At 53.1% G+C, this 22,373-nt stretch overlaps 1 protein-coding gene across 1 annotated transcript in view; it reads right to left on the bottom strand.

Moving 5' to 3' along the window:
• ABCA2 (ATP binding cassette subfamily A member 2) overlaps positions 1-22,036 on the bottom strand; it is a 68,066-nt gene extending 46,030 nt beyond the window's left edge. The window contains exons 1-8 of the mRNA XM_025203008.1: positions 22,004-22,036; positions 10,374-10,467; positions 5,531-5,642; positions 3,815-3,981; positions 2,943-3,070; positions 1,330-1,434; positions 732-917; positions 112-330 (exon numbers count right to left, since the gene is read on the bottom strand). Of these exons, the coding sequence (XP_025058793.1) occupies positions 112-330; positions 732-917; positions 1,330-1,434; positions 2,943-3,070; positions 3,815-3,981; positions 5,531-5,642; positions 10,374-10,467; positions 22,004-22,036 (1,044 nt within the window). The remainder of the gene's footprint in view (positions 1-111; positions 331-731; positions 918-1,329; positions 1,435-2,942; positions 3,071-3,814; positions 3,982-5,530; positions 5,643-10,373; positions 10,468-22,003) is intronic.
• Positions 22,037-22,373: the final 337 nt, after the last annotated feature.

The following is a 22,373-nucleotide window of genomic DNA, read 5'->3' as shown; positions in this document are numbered from 1 at the left end:
GTCTCAGTTGCCCCTCCAAATCCTGTCAGTGCCAGGAGTGTCAGGGGAGCAGTGCTGGAGCCAGCGGGGAGGAGGAGCCCGGATGGCAGCCCTGGCCCTACAGGCACTTACCCTACTGGCAATTTTGTGCGTGTCCAGCTGCTCCTTGAGCTCCGTGGCCAGCTGGGCGAAGCGCTCCCTGCGGATGCCAGCACTCCCATTGCAGACCAAGGCCCGGTAGCCCCGCAGCCAGGGTCGCTGGCTGTCACGGATGGTCAGGATCCGCCTCAACTCCCCCTGGTTCTGATCACAGGTCAGCTGCTCCAGCACTGACGGCGTGAAAAGGATGTTCTGTGGGAGAGGGGAGGCACATCATCTTCCCCTGCCCAGGAGGCAGGCATCATTAACCCCGGCTGTGCCAGGGCCTGGGTCAGGGTAGGACACCAGCATGGCTTCTAAAAACCAGGCTGAAAACAGGGCAGGGCACTAGAAAGGATCCATTCCTAGCATTGTCACCAAATTACTCTCTGCACTTGGCCATGAGCCAAGATGGGGAATCCAGAGAGCCACCAGAACCCAGTCCAAAGAGGAGGCTAAGACACAGCTGAGGGTAGCAGTCCTGGCCAAAAACCCATTAATGGACTGGGGGGTGCCTCCCCTTCAACGTGGGGCTGTGTGCTTCCTAACCCTATTACATCAGAGCTGGGCCCCACACTACCTCCCTTATGCCCCTCCCCATGAACACCCCTCACCTCCATCTCCTTCACAAAGGCCTGGGGGCTGTAAGAGTCAGAGGCCTCAGAGGGGGAACCAACAAGGCCCAGGGCCTGGGACAGGAGGTGCAGCAGGGCCTGCCTGTGGATAGATCGCGTGTGGTTCCTCAGGGCCCTGTGAATCAGCCCCTCCTTCAGGTTCCTCCAGCCACCCAGGAGGCTCTCCTGGAACAGAAAGGGGGAAAGAGCGAGAGAGATGGCTAGTCAGCTGTGGAATGAAGAGCACCCCACCAGGCACTGGAAAGGATGAGGTGGGACAGAGCTGACAGACACAAACCCCATGTAGCCTCCACAGCTCTAGTCAGTCAAAACAAAAAGAGCAGCTTTCTCTGCTCCTTCAGCCTCCAGCTCTAACCAGCCACAGGTGAGGTACAAGGAGAGCTCAGGGAGAAGCAGGAAGAAAGGCTGGAGTGCTGGATCTGGCACCTGGATCCCACTCTGATGTAGTGATTGGAGATGGCAGCTCCATGCCCCTGCCTTACCCAACAATGAGGCCTTGGAGCTAAAGTGAGCTCATGCATTGTCTACCCCAAGATGCAGGGAAGGGTGGAAACAGCCAGGCAAGAGGCCTCCTCACCTCCAGCTGGAGGATCTTCTCCCCAGCACTGAAGCGGTCCCACGGCTCCTTCTCATGGACATCCTCTGCCGAGGAGGGAGAAGAGCCAAAAAACAAGCGATACACCTGCAAGGGGAGAGCATGGAGACTTGATGGTGGTCTACAAGGACCTCCAAGGAGAAGAGATTTCTGAGGCCAAAGGCTCTAGAGTCAAGACAAGGCTGAACAAAATCCATTACCTGGAATCCAGAGAAATCTAGACTGAAAGAAGGCATGAAATTTTAACCCTGGGAGGGTAATCAGCCATGGAACTACAGGGAAGTGGTGGGCTCTCCATCACATTGTCCTTAAGGACAGGTCCTGGCCCAGCCAGAAGCATCTATCACATCAAGTGAGGTCCTCTGGCCTATGCTACACAGACCAGACTGGTGGGAACCCTTCCCTCTACTCAGGACTTCAGCTGCTCTAGGAGAAGCAGCTGCAGAACCATCCCTCCTGCACCATCAGTCCATGACCAGTTGTTCAGTCTAGTGGGGGGTGGCAGACCAGCAACAGCAAGCCAGAGCACTGTAGCCACATGATGCAGGTCACCCGGCCACTTCCACTCACTGCCCACAATCACCCCAGGAGGGTACATCCATTTCAGCTGATGGGCGCCATTAAGCCACATGCTGCCCAAGACATGACAAGGGAAAGGTGCCATTGTATCAAATGGCTGCTGGGTGGAGGACACAAAGATATAAGATCTAGCTGGTGCCACATGAAGCCACGGCCACAGACCCTGTAGCTGGCTCCCCAGCCAAAGCCCAACTGTCCGAAGTGGGGTTTCTACCTTGCCTCCAGAAGGCAATCCAAATCACCTGCAATTCCTCATTAGCAGACATCTTTCCATCTACCCTATTCATCCCAGCTCCATGGTGGCAGTGTGGACCAATGTACAGTATAGGGCAGGAACCAAGAGATCCAGCTGTTGCTAGCTGGGTAAATAAGTGCTGTGCCTACCCTGTGCCTGATTTCTCCCAGGTGTAAGAGGGGTTCCCTGACCCCTGTTTCCTCTTGCAAGCACCATGGGGAAGGAAAAGCCTTGTTACAGACTCTGACCAAATATCAAGAAATGCACTAACTCCTGCTCATTCCAGTGCCCACAACCCTCACACATCTATGGACAGGTATCACACTACTGCCTCACACCAGCTTAGCATAGGGGTCAACAGCCTATAGCCCACAGAACCACTAGACGCAGCCTGCAGTACTGGAGTTTCGGTGGTGGGGGACCGCAGTGGTATTTGGCAATTGGGGCTTTGCTTGCATCACGCTGAGGATGGGAACTTTCCTGGGCCATGCTACATCTGGGTGGTGGAAAGAGGCAGCAGGAGACAGCAGCAGTGACAGCAAACAGGCCTTAGCAATGACCTGCCTAGGACCACAGCTGGGCCATTCTGACCTATGCCACAAGACACTGCCAGCCACTGCCTTAGCCAGATAAAGGGATCAGTTGGGAGTGGTTTGAGCATCTACAGACTCAGGGAGCTCTCTCTGACCAGCACTCTGGAGGACTAGGCCTCAAGGGCTTCCACATGCTCTAGCACTGCAGCAGTACTCTTCAGAGATGGGTTCCCTAAATGGGCACGTACCTCTTTGAGGTTGATGTTGGAGCCCATCAGCAGCTCGGCCGTCTCATTGGGCAGGGAGAGATTCTGGGTGAGGAAGTGGTGAAGTTCATTCCTGTCCTTTGCTGCAGAGCCCAAGGTGAAGCCAGATGCTGATGGGAAATGAGAGGAACAGGTTAGAGACTCATGGCTTCTATGGAGCACATGGCAAGGGAGCTGGGACGGACAGTGGCTGCAACAGGGTGCTGCTCAGACTTGGGGAGGAGACACAGCACCACTGAACTGGAAGGAGAGCCATGCCCAGGAATGCTGGGGCTACCATGCCCAATTCATCATCATCCAAAAGATACTGAATCTGCCCTCTCTCCTCCCATCACCAAGTAATTTGGGGCTGGGGGTGGAGGGAGGGTGCTGCTTCCATAACAAACCTCAGTGGCAGATATCATGGGGCCCAGTTCTCCTCTGGACTGGTAGGTTCCACAGGTTGAAATCTGTGGATGATTATGGCCCCGTATACACCTGACTGCCTTACTTGGGGTGTGCGTGTGAACATATTCCACTCTGTTACATTCTCTGGATGCCCAGAGTGCAAGTACCCCTTGAAACATGCCCAGAGTGCAAGTGCTCCTTCCACTCTCAACCAATCTCTGGTTGATAGTCAAACATGGCCTCAAGCTTCAGCCCTGGCTCTGATGCTCAGGTCTGCAGGGAGGCTCAGAGACACGTGGACACAGATCTGGACTCAGAGGACCAGGCCTCTTGCCCTGAGGACTTTGCTATCAGCAATATGGTTATTCCCAGGTATTCCCCATCCACTGCTGGAGCCAAGTCCCTGGCTTGCCAAAGGCAGCTTCATCAGGAGAGATGGGGGGACTGGACCTGCAGCCTGCACCTACCTGCCTGACTGCTGAAGTGGGTCTCCATGGAACTGGGCTCACTGCTGCTGAGAGACTCTAGGCGACGGTGCAAGGACTCCAGCTCCTCCTCCAGCCCTGGGTGGTCTGGGTCAAACAGGTTGCTCTCCTCCACCACCTCATTGAGCCTCTCCAGGAGCTGGGTCACCCTGAGGGCAAGTAGGGAGGCTGGTGTGAGGAAGCATGGGGCACAGCACCACTGCTGGCAAGCGGGCAGGCTGACAAGTGCCAGGGAGGAAGGCAAACACGCAGCCAGGTGAGAGGGCTGGCACTGGAGCACGTGTCAGTAAGCGAGTTTTCTTCCTCCCTCCCCACAAAAGGTGAGCAATGGAGCATGTGCATGTTGCTGGATGGGATTCCCTGCTCTCTCAGATTCAAGGAGGGGAGGTCAGCCACAGGAGAGAAGCAGGGTCCCCCCACCCCACCAGGTGCAGGTTTCCACTACCCCAGGAGGCAGACAGATGTCCTTGGCTCGCTGCACACCCCTGGTTGTACAGCTCAGCCCTTCCTGACTGCCCTCTACACTCTGCTGGAGCTGGCCCGAGGCAAATGCTATGACTCATTCAGCAACAGCTTGCAACCTCATCTGCATTCAGCCAAGCAGGCCTGAGTCAGCAGTGACAAGTGGGACTCCCGAAGCCAGACAGCTGTCCGGGTCCCCTCTCTGGGCACTGGCCTGCCAGCCCCTCTCCTTGTATAGCTCTCCCAGGCCTCCCCGAAGCCCCAGCAGAGCAGCAATGCTCTGCAGCCCCTGCAGGATACAGGGGAAGGGGAAGGCCAGCGGGGTATACTGATGAACGGGTTGAATGGGGATCATAGCCCAATGATTGGCAGGGGGGTGGGGCAAGGAAGCGTATTAACAGGAGAAGAGAATAAATAAATGCGGCAAGGAACAAATGGAAGACCATTTGTAATGTTCAATGAGATCAGCATCAGTGGACAAGATTTCATGCTCAGAAGGCCGCATCCACAAACAACCTGCTCTTCCCCCACTGTGATGCACAGCTTGAGACCGGCACAAACGAGAAACTTGGTGAGATGATCCCTTCTCACTATAGTCTAGAGGCAAACCAAAGCCCCAGTGATTGAGAATGGAAAGAAGTTCAGAAAGCAAAGCCAAACCAGGTGGGAAAGCAGAGGAGCCATTAAGGCTGGAGGCCAAGGTACTGAGGCAGCAGCTGGGACCACAGGTCATGGCACCGTCATGGTGAATGTGAAACAGAAAACAAAACCAACTTGAACCTGACATTCAGCAAACAGAAGTGATGCATATTTTCACCTCCTCAGAGGAGAAGGCATGCCACCAGCCAATGCCAGGAGAGGGCAAAGAACAAAGTTTAATAATGCTTTTGGTCCTGATAATACATGGTATTCATGCAGGGATCTCCATCAGGCAAGATTCAAAGTGACTTGTGAGCAAATAATCCTCACAGCTCTTCTGCAAAATGGGGGTGGGGATCAGGGGGGAGCCAGCAGTCTCGCTGCATCGGAGGTCTGGGGAAAGGAAGTGAGCAGCAGAGCAGACAACAGAAGTTTTATTGGGGTCCTATGCTTTAGCCATGACGCTGAATCTCCTTTGCCTGCTACAGCAAAGTCTTAAAAGGGTTTCTGTTTAAATCCATAGCTAGACAGCGCATGCATGCATGACAGGTAGTCATGGCCAAGGAAAAAATACAAGCAGAGAAGGGGCGGACTCACGTGGAGTTGGAGTACTGGAGGAATCCGAACTCATCTCTCTGCCCATCAGGACACAAGGACTGCATCACGGGCAGGATCCCAGCAGAGGTGAGAGGGGCTGCTGTGTAGAAAGCTGGAGAGGGAGACACAGCACGAAAGAGAGGGAAGATATAGGGAGACAAGGTAGGAAGAAGACAGAGACACACACCGAGTTCAAGAGAGAAGCATGAGTGCTAGATCAGTATGGTTATTGGCTAATAAGTTTTCTCCATCAAGTCAAAGGAGGTCAGAGGGTAAAGGTCAGAGGTCATGGAGCCCCACTTCCTTTGGCAGGGTCTTCCATTAGCTGTCCTATGGGGCTGCTCTCTGGCCTCATTGCTTTTCAGGCCTCTGGGCATCACAGGGCACTTCCTGCTTCCCCACACCAAACCAGAACCAGTCTCTCCTGCGTGGCACAGCAGGTCACACCAGAGAGGTGATCACACTCCTAGAAAGAGATGTGTAGGGACCCATATTCACTTCTGCTTCCCCAGAGCACTTATAAAGCCTACCAATTCCAGCCCTGAGGACAAGGAAGCTGGTGGAATGACTTCTGACATTTGCCCTAGAGAAACTGCAAACCCAATGGCTGCTCTGATCAGCCCATTAGTGAATCTCAGACACAGTTTGATTTGCAGAGAGGAGGAAGAGGAGGAGGAACAGGGACACTGGGTTAAGGAACAGGCTAGTAACCGACAGCACTAAAAGCTCCCCAAACCCTGTCAAATGGGCCACCTCACATCCCCCCACCACGGGCCTCAGTCTGCAGCTGGTGGAGATGAAAGAAGCAGAAGAAGCTTCATTTCTTCACCTTTTCATAAGAAGCAGAAACTGAGGCAGGTCGGGGAAAAAAAAGCAACTGGGAGGGAGACCTGGAGAAGAGAGAGGAGAGCCGAGAATATCAATCAAGGCACCTATATCCTAGATGAATATTCTCACAGGCAGCCTTCCCCCTAGCTCCACCGATCAGGCAGGTATGGTAAAGATACAGTCCTCTGCCCCATGCCCACAAGGTCTCCAGAGCCACCCCATCCAGCCAGGCTGTGCTGACGGAGCATCCCCATCCGCCTCACTCTCCAGGCCCCAGTGTCGTCATGCAACTGCCGTTCCCGGCACAATCCCAATATTTCAAATTTAAGAAGCGGAACAAATGCGCTGCCGAGTGTGTGCTAATGGGCCCCAGGTGGGGGAGGGCACTGATTAAACATAGGCCATTAGCAAGCAGCAGCTTCCCACCACGATCATTGATAACGCACACTGAGTGCCCCCCAGGGACACAGCTAGGCTTGGCTGGCGCTTCTTTCCACCATGGCCTAGTGTGCCAGTTTTGATGGACTAAATAGGCCCAGTGAATCAGAGGTGTTAGCATGACCCCATCACTGCACTGCTGTAGACAGCAGGGCCAGGGTCAGGGCTGAGTGCAGAAGCCCTTGGCTTGCTTAGTCTCCTGGCAAGCATTAGCATTGAAAATCATTCACCTTCTATTAGGCAGGCAGAAGAGTGGTGGAAGAGTTGTTAGAGCATTCACCAGGACGCTGTTAGGCCAGGCTTTCGTTTTAATGCTAAATTCCTTATTCCCACTAGGTGCAGGATCTTTCTAAGGGAAGAGCCCCCCCCATCAGTCGGCCTTCCAGGCTCCCTTAAATAGGGTCATCACTGTTTTTCTTCACTCATGACAGGCTAGAGCTAGAATCAGGCCAACAACAGTAACTCTGGTTCATGGGAACTGGGGCAGGCTGGATAATCCACCTTCCCCAAATCCCAGGCCTTGACACCACCCACAGTGGAACTAAGGCTGAAGAAAGGGTTGTGTTCCTAATGGAAATGCAAAGAGGCAGGGACTGGTGAAGATGCTCATGGAGGCCCACATCTTTTGGGGCCAAACCTCAACCAGGCTATCCAATGCGGGATGTAGATTCAGTGAGATTCTGGTGGGAAGGAGCAAATTAGGCAGGTTAACAGCCTGTAGCAGCACCAGCATACCTGGGAAATGCCAATATAGTGATATGGCATCTAAGACAAGCCAGAAGGGTCTGACAGGAAGGGGCTTTGCACCACACAGAAAATAACAGGCAAGACATACAAGTGGGTGTGCACCCTGTGGCTTCACATCCAGAACAGCCATGCTTGGTAAACCCTTATGGGACCATTGGGTTGGGATGGTCTCTGGGACAACTCATGCTATAAACCAGAGATTCATATGAAAAGACAAAGGTTGCACATCTCAGCTCTCCTTCTCTGGGATACATCTCATAGACCATCTATACCAGGGCCCATCCACATGCTACAGCCACATTGTTTCAGCATGGTCCAATCTGGTCATGGAGGTAGCATCTACCAGCATCTCAAAGCCCTGCATAGAGCAAGGTTCTGGACATTATCAGCATGTGCTTCAGTTGTGAAGACTGCAAGTGCAAGTTGGGCTGCATATATGTGGGGAACAGTTATGCTCTTTGTGGGTCACCCTAGTGGCTGTCATCATGGCACAGACAAACCCATGGGATGGGCTCTGGCCAATATGCCCCATGACGCACACACAAAAAAGCGTGGCAGAGAGTGGGTGGTGCTTAAGTGCTGATTCTGATCCTGGGTAGAAGAGTGCCTCAAGGGTTAATGGAAGGGGGAGCAGGCTGGGACAGGGCATAGCTGCTCCTTGACTTGCATGTGCAGTGGTCCACGATAGCTCCCTGTCCTCTGTGGCTGGAATGGCAGGAGCTCCTCCTCTTTTAATGCTAGCACAGCCCAAACCAAACCTGGCCATAACTCCAGTCAGCCACAGCCAGGTTCAGCAAGTGTTAAACTTCAGACAAAGCCTGGCCACATAACAGGGGTCAAAGAGAAAGAAAAAGAAAGAGGATGAGGAGATAGCCAAAGAGCATTGTAGCCATGAGCTCCATCAGGCCAGCACTGGAGGATTCTGGGAAAGTTGTGAGCATCCGATGGTAGCAATGGCATCGTATAGGCTGCAGACCACATACATAGGGTCTTCCTGCATTTGCGTGGCCGTGGTACACTTGTACATGTTCATCATCACCAGTCCCACCCACCCCCCTTGGGCAAGGAGACAAATGCAGGGGACGAAATCAATGTGTTAGTCAAAGCAGTCAAGAAAGCTGGGCCAACGGCTGCTGTTTCCCAGAATACTTTGCTGGAAGGATTGGGGATGGGGGAGGGGGAAGCGCCAACCCAGATCAACAACTTACAGACTGGAGCATGCAGTAGCAGCATGGAAGACAGGGGGTGATGGTGGGGAAAAGAAAGAGAGCGCGTGTAAGAAAAACAACAACAAAAACAAAACAGAACAAAAAAAAGAGTGCATGTCAGATGGGGAGACCAGAATGGGAACAGTCACAGCTCGAAGAATCATGGTGACAGCATGGCATCAGGGCGCTCCTCATCGTCGGTGCCAACAACCCCTCCACGTGCAGCACCAGAGCCCAATGCGAGGAACAGCTGAAACACAGGCTCAGATCACCGTTACCCAGCACCACAGCATTTTTGCTCCCAGGGCAGCACATTCACACATGCTTAGGTGCTTCCCCTCTACTCCTGCACTCACTCTTCGTGCTTCTCCCTGCCCTTCCCCAAAACAAAATGCTATCCAAAGCCCCCACTTGGTTTCCCTAAGTAACCCAGGTGTCAGCAGGGGATGCAGAGAGAATGGATCTGGAGAGGGTGGCTGCATGCAGGGGACAGGAAAGGGTGTGTGGGCTACCTGTCCCACCCTTTTCTGCCATCCTGGAAATCTTTGCCTGGCCCTGCATTCAGCAGTGACTATTCCTATTTGCTTTTCCACTCCATGCTGCTAAGACAATGTCCGACCCTGCAATGCCTGCCCCCATACACCAGGGCCCCAATGAGATGGCCCAAGCCTGTGGGTAGCTTCCAAGGTGCCTTGCCTTGCAGTGCTGCTTTCCTACCAGCCAGAGGCTGATTCCCACGTACCTGGGACTTGGTTAGAGCTGTCTTTCCAATGGGGCTGTGGCAGCTCTTACCCACATGGGCAGTGGAAGAATCCTTGAAAGTGCCCACCCCAAGGTCTTGGAGTGGTCGGCTTGGCCATCATTGGAAAGTGACTGAAAGTCAGGCTGGATTGAACCAACGAATAGCTTCACTTCCAAGTTAACGCAGGAGACTGGCACTGGCTCAGATGTCAGCAGCCTTGCCACTCAGCCAGACCAGTGGGCCCACAAGATTGCTGCACAACAGGGCTACCCCTTCCCCACAGTGCACGTCACTAGGACTGGAGGGGAAACATCCACACAGTCAGCTGAGCCATTCTTTTTCCCAGGGAACTGTGGGAGAACTGTACCTCTGGATACTAGGGGCCTATCAGCTGTCAGGTCTAATGGTGCCAATTAGGGGCATAAGAGGTGTCAGACTCCCCTCAGCGGCAGTCCTCAAAGGCTGCCCTGATGAGCAACTGTGGCCCAGGCCGGACCACAGCAAGAAGCGACTCCAGAAAGGCAACATAGGAAGAGGAGACAGACTGCTCGTTTCCTGCTGTCCAGACACCCCCAACGTTATCGGAGAGCTGCCCCATAGCCTTGCTGAGGAGACTGGGCAGACAAGTGTCTACTGAACGTGTCTTAGCCCAGGAGGTCACAAGGCCTCACGCCTTGGCCTTGGTCAGGAGCCCAGCAGGTCCCACAATGTGGGAGCCTTGGGCCAGTTGAGGGCTCTTTGGAGGCTCAGCTAGGCATGATGGAGGCAATGAGTGGGTTTTTGCCACCTGGGTTCTTCCCTCAGTTATCCCCCACAAAGCTGAGGTTTCCCCAACCAGAGCATCCCAGCTCCTTCCCCACAGACTCTTGCCCCCACTCACCTTCCTTCACAGGGATGGTGGGCTTCTTCTGCCGCAGCCCCAGGAGGATGAAGAAAAGCACCAAGGGTATAAAGATCTCAAACGCCAGCACCCACTAGGAAGAAGAGACAAAACAGACATCATGAAGCTCAGGGAGGTGCCACAAGGCAGACCGTCTGCCCTCACCCTACCAGGTCTGTAAAAACCCATCTAAGGCGTAGTTTCCAGAAAGCTAAAATCTGCTCCTCGTTTCCTCATAACTAGGGGGAACATCATTATTTTAGGGAAATCCGGGATAGGGGTGAGGGGCAACAAAAGGCATGCACATACACATGCACACACCTCGGCCCGCAGCTCCCAGGAGCAGGGCTGGGTAGGACAGCACGGTGTGTACATAAGCACGCACATACCCTGACCCCGCAGCTCCCAGGTTCCTATCAATGCAGGACTTTTGCTTACATTTTCTCTAGCGGCTGGGATGCCGAGAGCCTACAAAACCTGGGACTGTCCCAGCCAAACCAGGACATCGTCACCCTACCCAGAACCAACCTCTCAGCTGTCTCGCAAACCAGACTTCAGACTACAGCACAAATGTCAAGCAGGATGAATTTGGGGTCCTTCATCCTCTCGCTCTGCTCCACAGGAAGAACCTGCTCAAGAACTAAACTAGCTGGGGAACTGCAGGGCATGGGAGGGAGGAGGAAGCACCCCTTTTCTCAGGTGCTAGATGAGGAGAGGCAGGCTTGCAGGTTGCAGTTAGCAAGTAGGGCTGATGCAGGGAGTCACAGGGCAGCCTGTCAACCTTTATGTTGGCACCTGTGCTCCTGTGTACAGCAGGTGGATCAATAAGCCCTGACCAGCAGCAGCTAATCTCATCAGCACACAGGAGTGGAAGTTAGACATTAGCAGAGATTGTGCAGAGCCCTTGCTTATGTGTGTGGCCTTAAACATCCAGGGCAGCAACAAATCCAGTGGCTCTGGGCTGGGCCTGGGGTGTGAAACACTTAGTCCTGGGATGCAGGTCAAATCCAGCCCAGGTCAGCAACGGCTGGCCAGCACTCCCAGCTGGCCTGTATGAGCTGAGCTGGGGGGTCCGAACATGGACAGTCATGCTCAGGTGTCCACAGAAGCCAGTTGTGCATGGCTATGAACACACCCGTGCAAGCCCACAGGTGGGATATGGATGCAGGTGCCTGTGTTTTGTCTGCAGAAAGAACCAAGGCAAGCCAGGCCTGTGGCCCTCCATCAGCCAGAAAGACAGCAGCTCGTGACTGGCTTCAGGCTGATGATTCAGCCTCATCCAGGAGCGGCTGGAAGGGAAGGACAACGCACGAAGCACCTGCAGATCAGAGCAGTCCTCGGAGCAGGCTGGAGGGAAAGACCAGCTTCATGTTGGGGTCACAGCCTGCTTTGCCCCCTCCTTCCCTCAGGAAGGAGCTGCAGTAAACACAGCAGGTCTGCGCATTTTAATTCAAGAGCTGCACAGCAGCAAGGCAAGGAGGGGCCAGAGCCAGCCTAGCTCCTTTGCCAGGCAGCCTTCTGGCGGCAGCCATGGGATCGCAGAGTGCTCATGGCCTTTTCGTGACCCAGTATCTAGCTCCTCAAAAGCTCATTTCCTTCTCACTGTGCACAGAGCAGGAAGCATCGTGTAGTGGTTACAGCATGGGGCTGACAGCTAGGAAACTCTAGTTCTGTTCCCTGTGTTGATCTGGGCCAAATGCCCGAGCTTTGCATCTGTGCCAGTCTCCTCCTCTCTGCAGTGGGGTGTGCAAGGTTCACCTGTCACACAGGTAATGCAGGTGAAAGGCTGCAGGATCCTTGGCTGGAAGGCAGTACAGGAGGGCAAAAAGATTTTAACTCCCCTTGTAGAGGGAAAGAAACTTAGGCACAGGAAGCACCGCATCTAGCTGTGGGCCGCAGACCAAGTCAGTGTCAGACCCACTAGGCCTGAGCCCAGGGCTCCTGCTCCAGCCCATAGCAAGAAGCTGAACTCTTAACAGGAACCACAATGGACAGCTTCTGTAATGCAGTGAGCTCTCCTAACAGAGGCAGGAAACAAAAATCTGCACCGCTGCTTTAAAGTTCCACTAAAACTAAGGGGAGCAGTGACCCCGGCTCTCAAATACAGCTTGGACAGTCTTGGATAAGGTTTTCAGATCTGAATTTGGTCACAGATGACCCAAGTTTGGCCAGAGTGTGGAGTTGGGGGGCAGTAGAGCGAAGAAGGGCCCTGAATTGCAAGCCCACGAAAAATGTAATGTGGTGTCAAAATAGGAAGCCAGCAGAGGGGCGCAAGTGGGACCCTGTGCTCCCTTGAGGCACACTGTGGTGGGTGCTACAGTCAGAGACGTTGGACCTTCAGAGCGCACAAACTTCAGATGCAGAGGGCAGAACCAGCCCCACAGCCATCTCTTGAAGGCACGAGTGATACTCAACAGCCAGGGCAAGACCTGCCTTTTCACAGCACAACCCAGAGATGATGCCCTGCCCCTCCTGGCCACCCCCCTCCAAATGTACAGCACTAAGAACCACCAGCCAGCTACAGAGTCGCTGCACACGGCTCTGGCTGTCCTACCACCCCAGATGGACATCTGGCATCAGGCAGGCTGGGTAACTCCAGTGGCTTAGCCTCCCTAGGCTTCCCTTTCCTACACACACAGCTCAGAGATCTTTGACTGAGACTGGCAACATTAACCTCCATGAGATGAGGGGGCTCCCTGTCCTAACCTCAGTCCAAGGCAGCCCCCACTCTGGCTTCTCGTGGGCACTCCCCCAACACAGCACAGACAGGGCAGGCCCCATGTAGCTTGCAAACAGTGACAGGATCACAGCAGACACTGGCGAGGGCTGAATCACTAGCAGGCAGCTGCCGCCCAGAAGGTAGACGTGGAGTGGCACTGCTGCTAATTGGGTTAAATGCATTTTCCGTGCATGCTGGAAAGGGCAGCTGCCGTCATGCCAGGCCGGCCCATTTGAATTCATGTCCCGATAAGCGCCAACCCTTGAGATATTCTGACAGGCCCCGTGCCATGGGCTGTCTGTGCTGAGGCAGTGTCTTCCCTACCCCCACACCCAGCCACCCTCCCTCTGCCTCCTTGGCACAGCAGAGCTCAGGACTAGACCTCCCCCAGACAGGCCAGCTGTTATCCTGAAACCCAGTGGAAAGTTGACAGCACCCAGATAGGGCTGGCAGGCCGGCCAGCCTCATGGAGCACCTGAGCTGGCACGGGGGCAGGGGGCAGCACTCCATGTCTAGCTCAGAACGGGCTATAGAGCTGCCAGTATTCACATAATGCCGGTGTCCTTCCCCTGTGTGGCATGGGGAACAAACAGCCTCTCCCTGGTGTGCTCTTTGAAGGGGTGTAGGGAGAGGAATGCTGTGGGCAGGGGCATCCTCATAAAGAGGAGGGCAATGAGCAGCATGGAGCCCACAAGCCCATTCAAAGCACCTGCCTCTCCTACTGCTCACAAGCACTTATGAACCCGTAGTCCCTACCACGCTCCCCTAGCTGCTTGTTGTGGCCACATGAAACATCTCAGGCAGAGCGGGAATCCCCAGGCTGCCAGGCCCAGGTGCCAAGCGCTCCACTTCAACGACTGGGGTGATGCTCCTTGGTCCCTGCATCTTTACAGCTCTGGGAGTCTGCAGCAGCAGAGAGCAAGGCCTATCCGGTATGGTGGAACTGGGAGGCTGAACTAGCAATGGAGAGGAGAAGAGGCAGCTGCTGCAGACCTCCAATGGTAGGGAGCAGTCTCACACACGCACCCTGAGGGACAGGGAGGACTAGGCGGGATGCTCCTTTGAGTGACTGGGAAGGGAAGGGGGGGAATGAAAGGGGAAGAAGTGGAGAAACCATACAGGCAGCTGAGCTTTGGAGGGAGTGAAGGCAGGGCAGAATTCCTCACTGGCTTCCCCTCTTCAGCTCCCTTTCAGCAGGCTGAGGCCACTGGTGCCTCTCTTCTCTTGTTGCAAAGAAAAAGCCTTCCTGGCCCTTTGCAATAACCCATTGCTGGCCTCCTGGCCTGTGGTGGGGCAAGCTGCAGCTGCTCTCAATTGAGGAGCAACTGCAGTTAAAGGAAGAGGGTTTGGGTGGGGGCAGGGAACTGGTTTGAAGCAAGTCATTCCCCAGCTGTTTGGAGATGTAGCTAATACCTCAAACTGCTGCAGAGGCCAAGAATTACCTTCCACCCCCTGCTGAAGCAGCATTTAGCTAGCTGAAAGGGCCTGCCCTTCCCCCACACTGAGGGCCAGGATTTGACAACAGCATATGGTAAATCACACTAAATCCATAGGAATCCCTGACCCCAATAGCATGCACAGGCCCAGCACAGCTGACAGCAGAGGGGCCTCTGGATGCCAGGTACAGGCAAGAAAGCTTCTTCCACAGGACTGGCCCAGGGACCTAGGAGCAAGATTAGGCTTTTCTGTATTCCAGATGACAGCCAACAGTCAGGGCCCTGTTGTGCTGTATGGATCTAGAACAAAGAGGTGGGAGAAAGTACAGACCGAGCCTCACTTGCAGGGAGGGCCTGCAGGCAGCATGGCAGGTGGGGCCACAACAAGTGTTTACACAGATGAGGTTCACTAGTTGGCTTTGCTCTTGGGATTTTAACTGTAGGGTCCAGTGCTCCAGACCCAGGGCAAGACTCACACGTGCCAACAGAGCCCCACTCTGGCAGGGCAGAGCCAAATGCTCCCTGCAACTCCATCAAGGGTGTCAGAGTGGGGAGAAAACAAGATGGGGGTAAAAAATGGATACAGCATGAACTTCCCTGATGCCTCCAGGAGAGAGCACTGCTGGGAAACTGAAGCCCCATCTAGATCCTGGGCACAGATTAATACCAACTCCACTAGGGCTCCCCTCGTGCCATGCCAGAGGTGCCAGGTGAACATGCCCTCAGTGAGGGATCTGCAGAAGTAAGGGGCCCCACAGGAAACTGGTGCTTGCAGAGGCTTTGCTGTCCACATGCCCAGCCCATGGACACGGGAACCCACTGCCTTGGTATTCTATAGATTTATAGAAAGAAAAGCTGGAATGGACCTCAGGAGGTCACCTCTAGTCCAGCCCCCTGCTCAAGGCAGGATCACCCATCTAACCCATCCCAGACAAGTGCTTGTTCAATCTGCACTTAAAAGCTTCCAAAAACAGACAATCCACAGCCTCCCTAATCATCTGTCCCAGTGCTTCACCAGCCTCAAAGTTCTTCCCAGCATCCAGCCTGAATCTCCACTGCTGCAATTTCAGACCATTAGTCCTTGTCCTGTCCCCTGCAGTCACAGATAATAGGTAGAATCCACACTTCAAGTATATGGAAGGGTACCCTCCCAGTCTCCTCCTCTGCAAAACAATCAATCCCGGTCCTCCCAACCATTCTTGCTCTCCACTCGATTCGTTCCAGTTTGCACACATCTTTTTTGAAGCAGTGCTCCAGGCGAGGCCTCTACAGTGCTGAACTGAGCAGAAGGATCGTTTCCCGTGACTCGTGCATGGCACTGCTGCTAATATAGCCTACCATTCTAGTGACTTTCTGCAACACCTTTATACTGTTGACTCAGAGCTTGGGACCTGCTCTAACCCTCAGCAGCAGTGGAGAATGCAGGCAGTGATCTGCTCACAGGCTCTGCTTCAGGGAAGGATGAGGAGCTCTGGGACTAGGGGAAAATGCTAACAAGTCAAACAACATACTGGGCAGATGACAGAAAGGCAATTTCCCCCTTTCCAGCCCCACAGCAGGCAGAGACCGAGATAGTCCTGTTTCCTAGACCCCAGGTGTCACTGCTGCCTCATGTCAAGCCCCTGCTAGCTTAGAGAGCTCCAGGCTGGAGCAGCCATCTCCCAGGAGCCAGGGCCAAGCACCATCCATGCCAACTCCTGCAGAAGAGCGGGGTTTGCAAAAGGTGTCTCAGGGATCCGCGAGTCTGCGGTACCCATTGTCCTGTCCAGGGACATTTCCCCTTCACAGCAACACTCAGTGCCTGCAAGTCCTGACAGACCACTTCAGGAAGCAGCGGATCTCTGGATCACTTGAGCTGCCTGGCAGGGCATCCAAGGACAGCTCACCTGCCCACCTCTTGCTGCAAAGCCTTTGGCCACAAGCCACAGAGGAAGCATGTCAAGCAGAGAGGCCTGGCGTAAGTCCCCAAGGCAACCCATCTCCACACCGCATGCTCAGTCATCCCCCAGTTCACATGCTGGTCCTCAGCACTGTCACACCAGGCGTGTCCAATTAGCTCTGCACACTGCTCTTTCCATGTGCAGCACACACTGGCGTGGCTGGGCAGCTCCTCCCTGCACTCCCTCACCCAACACTGCCCGCCTGCACCCAGCCCCCCGCAGCCACATCTCCCTGCCAGAATAGGAGCCAACACAGTGATGGTGGAGGGTGCTCACCGAGACTTAGGCAAGTCCCTCCTCTTCTCTGTGCCTCAGTTTCCCCATCTATAATAGAATACCAGTGTGGAGCTATTTGGCTTGCTAGATACCTTGCCATGGCACCAGGTCCGAGTGCTCCCACATGTGAAAGGAGACAGCTGACTGGGAATCTGAGGTCACTGAAGGAACACAGCCCAGCATAAGGGAAAAGGGCTTTCAGACCAATTCATAGTCCATACATGCCTACAGCCACAGGCAGGCAACCTTCTGCAAGTGGCAAGTCCCTGGGGTCTGCTGACCAGGCCTGACGGTCTCTGCCTCCCAAGCCCACTAGCTGAGATTTACCCACATTCAACCCCACCTGAGACTTTTGACCCCCTTCCCCCTCACACAAATCAGAGGCTCAGAAATTTTAAGAGGCTGGATGCAAATCTATGCTGGTAAAAGCTGGAACCTGAGTCAGGGCTTCAGAATAAACTGCTCTGTCCTTCAAGCAACTGGAGGCAGAATCAGACAGGACTTCTTGGGGCATTTCTTGACCAGCTGCAGCAAAATCATGCCCTAGATATACAAAGCAAACATTATGAATCCTGTGCCTGCTGGGCCATCATAAGTTATCACAGGCTGCTCCGAATCCATTGGGTCTCCAGCCCTGGAGACAGTGGGTTTTATTTTCAATTCAATATGGTTAAGAGCATACCCGGTTAAGCCCCTTTTAAATCACTCTTACCACAGATTCCAGAGCTGCACTTCCTATGGACTTCTGCTGGCCCAGCTTTGTCAGTTGGGATAGGATGCCCTATCGTTGCTCCCAGCATAGCCTGGTCCAACTGAGAAAGTTTTTTTCAGAGTCCCCCTGGCACACTTAAAATCAGCAGAGCTTCCTTGAGCAGGCAAGGCCTATCACACCATGTCTGTAGTGCTGGGGGCACAGCTGAAGCATGATTCCTCCCGTCTCTCCATATACTTGCATTAATTTGGAATTGGTCCATGAAAGGCCCTTACCAATTCTCTGTAGAGAAGCTTACATTTTTATTTTTCTTTGGCTACTTTGGAGCTCTGGGACCAGGAAGGAGTTTTCCAAACACAAATCAAAACAAAAAGCAAGCCATTTTGCAACAGCTCTTCCCCAACAGGTTAGAGTTGGCTTTAAAGGCCAGAAGCTGAAAATAGCAAATCCCAAACCAGCAACAGGAGTGTAAATTTAGATTAAGAGAGTGAAGAGAGTATTTAAAAACCAAATGATTGCTTTGAATTACGTGGCCATTTAGGGGTGATGGGAAGCAATTATTTTTATCAATAATACCCTCTACTCCTCTCAAGACTCTTATCCCAGGGTCTTAAAAGTGCTTTGCAGAAATTAATTAAGCATTACAAAACCCTAGTGTGCCAAAAACGGTTCCATGGAAGAGAGCAAGCTTTGATTAGTGATGGGCTAAAATGAAAAGTTGCGATCATTCAGCACATTTGTGTTAGCCTCCTCAGAGGCTAACAATATTGTTTAGGGAACATCTGGTAAAACATGGGCAAAGAATTTTCTTTTAAAGCCACAGATTAAGAAAAACCTTTTCCCAGATCTCCTTCATGCACCATAAAGGGAAGGAAAAATAAAGTCCACTAAGTCCAGGAGGTGCACAGCCCCACTAGGGGTGATGCCTTGCTGGACCTGGTCTTGGCCACTGGGTCCAACCTGGTGAGGGGACTGCAGGTCCTTGACCACCTGGGTGACAGTGATCATCGCCTGCTGGAATTCACCATCCAGCGCAGGGTGTTGAGGGCTTATACCAAGACTAAAGCCCCCGACTTCAGAAGGGCCAACTTCAATGAATTTAGGAGATCAGTGGGGGAGGCACTGAGAGCCCAAAGGGTAGAAGATATGGGAGTCCATGAGGGATGGTCATACCTTAAAGGGACGATCCTCCAGGCTGAGTGTGACAGTCCCTGAGAGAAAGAAGGGGGGTAAGAGTGCTCCGAAACCCCCATGGCTCAGCAAAGGCATTCGAGAATGCCTGAGGGCCAAAAGGGAGGCATACACCTGGTGGAAGGGAGGGGCTATCACCAAAGGGGAATACTCCTCCTTGGCCCGTGAGTGTAGGAGGGCCATTATGAAGGCCAAGGAGGGGGTGGAACTCAAGCTAGCAACCAGGATTAAGGACAACAAAAAGTCCTTCTTCAAATATATTGGGAGTAAGAAAAGGGCACCGGGTAATGTAGGGCCCCTGCTAGACTCAAATGGTAATCTTGTGGCTACGCCAGATGAGAAAGCCAAAATTTTTAACAAGTTCTTTGCCTCTGTCTTCTTGGACAGGCACCAGGACAGCTCGCCCACCACAGGTAGGGGCAATCTTGGGGATAGCACTGCCAGGTCTTGGGTCTGCGCAGATGTAGTTAGGGATCTTCTGGAAGGGCTGGATGTTTTTAAATCTGCGGGCCCTGATGCCCTCCACCCATGGGTATTGAGGGAGCTGGCAGGGGTCATTGCTGTGCCCCTGGCCTGGCTGTACGAGCAATCGTGGTCCACGGGCCAGGTGACCGGAGATTGGAAACTAGCTAATGTGGTCCCCATCTATAAGAAAGGGAGGAAGGAGGGCCCAGGGAACTATAGGCCCGTAAGCCTCACATTGGTCTTGGGGAAAATCCTTGAAAAAATCATTAAGGAGCACATCTGTGAAGGGCCAGCAGGGGAGATCATGCCCAGAGGAAATCAACATGGGTTGTGTCGCCGTGGACGTAGTCTTTCTGGACTTTAAGAAGGCCTTTGACACTGTCTCTCACCCCATTCTCTTTAATAAACTGAGTGACTGTGGCACTGATGCCTACACAGTTGAATGGGTCAAAAATTGGCTGATGGGGCACACCCAGAGAGTGGTGGTAGACAGGTCATACTCGACCTGGCAGGATGTGAACAGTGGGGTCCCCCAGGGCTTGGTCCTGGGGCCTACACTGTTCAACATCTTCATCAGCGACTTAGATGAGGGCATGGAAAACACGTTGTCCAAGTTTGCTGATGACACCAAGATGAGGGGAGAGGTAGGCACGCTCGAAGGGAGAGAGAGGCTGCAATTAGATTTAGACAGACTACAGAGGTGGGCAGATGGTAATAGGATGGGGTTCAATGTAGACAAATGCAGGGTGCTGCACCTGGGGAGAAGGAATCCACAGCATACATACACGCTGAGGAACTCGCCCCTTGAGAGCACAGAGGCGGAAAGGGATCTTGGAGTCATTATTGACTTCAAGATGAACATGAATTGCCAATGCCAGACCGCAGCCAGCAAAGCCAACCGCACCTTGTCATGCATCCAAAGATGCATCTCAAGCCGGTCCAGAGAGACGATACTCCCCCTCTACATGACATTGGTCAGGCCACAATTGGAGTAGTGCATCCAGTTCTGGGCACCGCACTTTAAGAGAAATGTGGCCTGCCTTAAGAGGGTTCAGAGGAGGTTCACTCGCTTGGTTGGAGGGCAACAGGGCAGGCCCTATGAGGAGAGGCTGAGGGACCTGAACCTGGTCAGCCCCAGCAAGCGGAGGCTGAGGGGGGATTTGGTGGCTGCCTACAAACTCGTTAGGGGAGATCAGCAGCAAATAGGAAGGGTCCTATTCCCCCCAGCAGCACCTGGGGTGGCGAGGAACAATGGCCAGAAACTGCTGGAGAACAGGTTCAGGTTAGAGATTAGGAGGCAGTATTTCACTGTTAGGGTGGCTAGGATCTGGAACCAACTTCCTAGGGAAGTGGTCCTCGCTCCTACCTTGGGTAAATTCAAAAAGAGGTTGGACAAACACCTGCCTGGGGTCGTGTGATCCCAGCATGTGCTCCTGCCAGTGGCGGGGGGGTCAGACTAGAAGATCTGTCCCTTCCGACACCAAACTACTATGAAACTATGAAACATGGGCTTCCTTGTTTTCTTTTGCACATCACTTAAAGATGTCCCAAGTTCTATACCAAGGCAATGCAAGAGGTACCTTGCTCTCTCTCAGCAACAACCAGAGGCCCCCCCAACCTCTGGCACGCCCACAGGACTTTCAGTTTTCCATCACTAGTCTACCACTGTTCACAGGATTTGCCTTTACTTCCTTGAAATGCAGGTAGCCAACCTCCCAGTGGCAATCACTCAACCAGAACACACATGGACCTTGACTGGCTGCAGCTGAAGTCATCGAAGGGTGCCTCCCCCCCTGCCAATCCACCCCAGAGCAGACGTAGCATCTGGTGCTTGGAGAAGGGCAAGGCACTGGACGTTAGAACTGTAAAGTAAGTAGGCTTGGCAGGAATTGATTTTTAAAAATCAGTAAACGTTGACAAACAACAATTTCACCTCACACTCACAGACTGACGAAAAAATATTTCCATCGTTAATCAAAATGTATAGAAAAGGGGACATTAAAAAAAAATAAAGTTGATGGAATGTGTGATGACAGGGAACAGTCCTGCAAAACCATGCTGACTAGCTTGGACGGCAGCTCCCAGGAACCCCAGGGGACTGGGAGCAAAGGAAGAGGAAGCAACAAAGCGGACAAGGGAGCTATGGACAGGGAGCAGAGCCGGGACTGATGACAGCTCTGCCGCTCAGCTGGCGGCACTTCTACAGTACATGTTTGTCTCAGTGAGTAATTAAAGCAGCACAATCCTGAAAATTCAAAACAAATAAGAGTTGAAATAAATGCTTAGAAATAAACATGGATATTATCTGTCAAACTTATTAAAAATATTTCTGTAATAATATAAATATATATATTTTAACTGAATTCTGACAAGCCTAAAAAGAAGATATGCTTGCAAGTCCCTTTTCTCTGGTTGGGTACAGCCCTTTGCACCCCTCTCCCACCCCTGCTCAAATTCAACAGATTGACGTTTGATGCAGCGGGTAAAGGTAAAGGTGCATTCTCCAAGACAAGGAAACAGGCGCAGAAAAGAAAAGGGACTTCTCCATTGCAAGCTAAAGGAAGGGACAAAGGTGGTGGGTGGGGGCAGCTAGCAGGGAGGATACCAGCTTAGCAGGCTGCCATCTTGGGCAGCCTCTGCTCCTCTCTGTGCCTTGTTTTCTCCTTGCTCTTTATCACTTTGTCTGTTTGGAGCCCAAGTTCCCTGGGAGTTGCTCTCATTCCCTGCCTGTAAAGCACCTGGCACAATGGGAGACCTCAGGGTCTTATGTACATGCTCTCTAGTGTAGCAAGGTCCACAGCATTCACAGAGCACCAGAAAGGAGACCCACAGCTTTGGCAGCAGGGCTTCTTTCAGTGAAAACATGCCCAAGATCCTGGTCTGCTGCTCACCTTGACAGTGATGTGCGTCACATCAGATCTCATTGCCTACGCTGTGTCCTCTCCCCACCCCCCCACCCACATTCACATTCCAGGCACACTTCCCTGAGCACTGCAATGCACCCTAGCGCAAGGATCTGGCCAAGCACAGCCAATGCCATCACTGCCACTCACTTTTTACCCACTGCACTAAGAGCAGTGACTGGACAGAGGTACCCGCTTCGTCCCCTAGGCTCCCCAGCCTAGACTGTGCATGGCATAGGTTCCCCCAGCAGTGACAAGTTCTTTGACAATCATTTGTGGGCAACTAACCTGTGTTGTCTGACAACCCCAGGTCAGGGGAGGCAGCTCATGCATAGAGTCAGAGCATGGAGACCTCCAA

Source organism: Alligator sinensis, unplaced genomic scaffold (assembly GCF_000455745.1).
Source record: "Alligator sinensis unplaced genomic scaffold, ASM45574v1 scaffold235_1, whole genome shotgun sequence".
Classification (NCBI taxonomy): Eukaryota; Metazoa; Chordata; order Crocodylia; family Alligatoridae; genus Alligator; species Alligator sinensis.
This window is presented reverse-complemented; position numbering and strand designations above follow the sequence as displayed.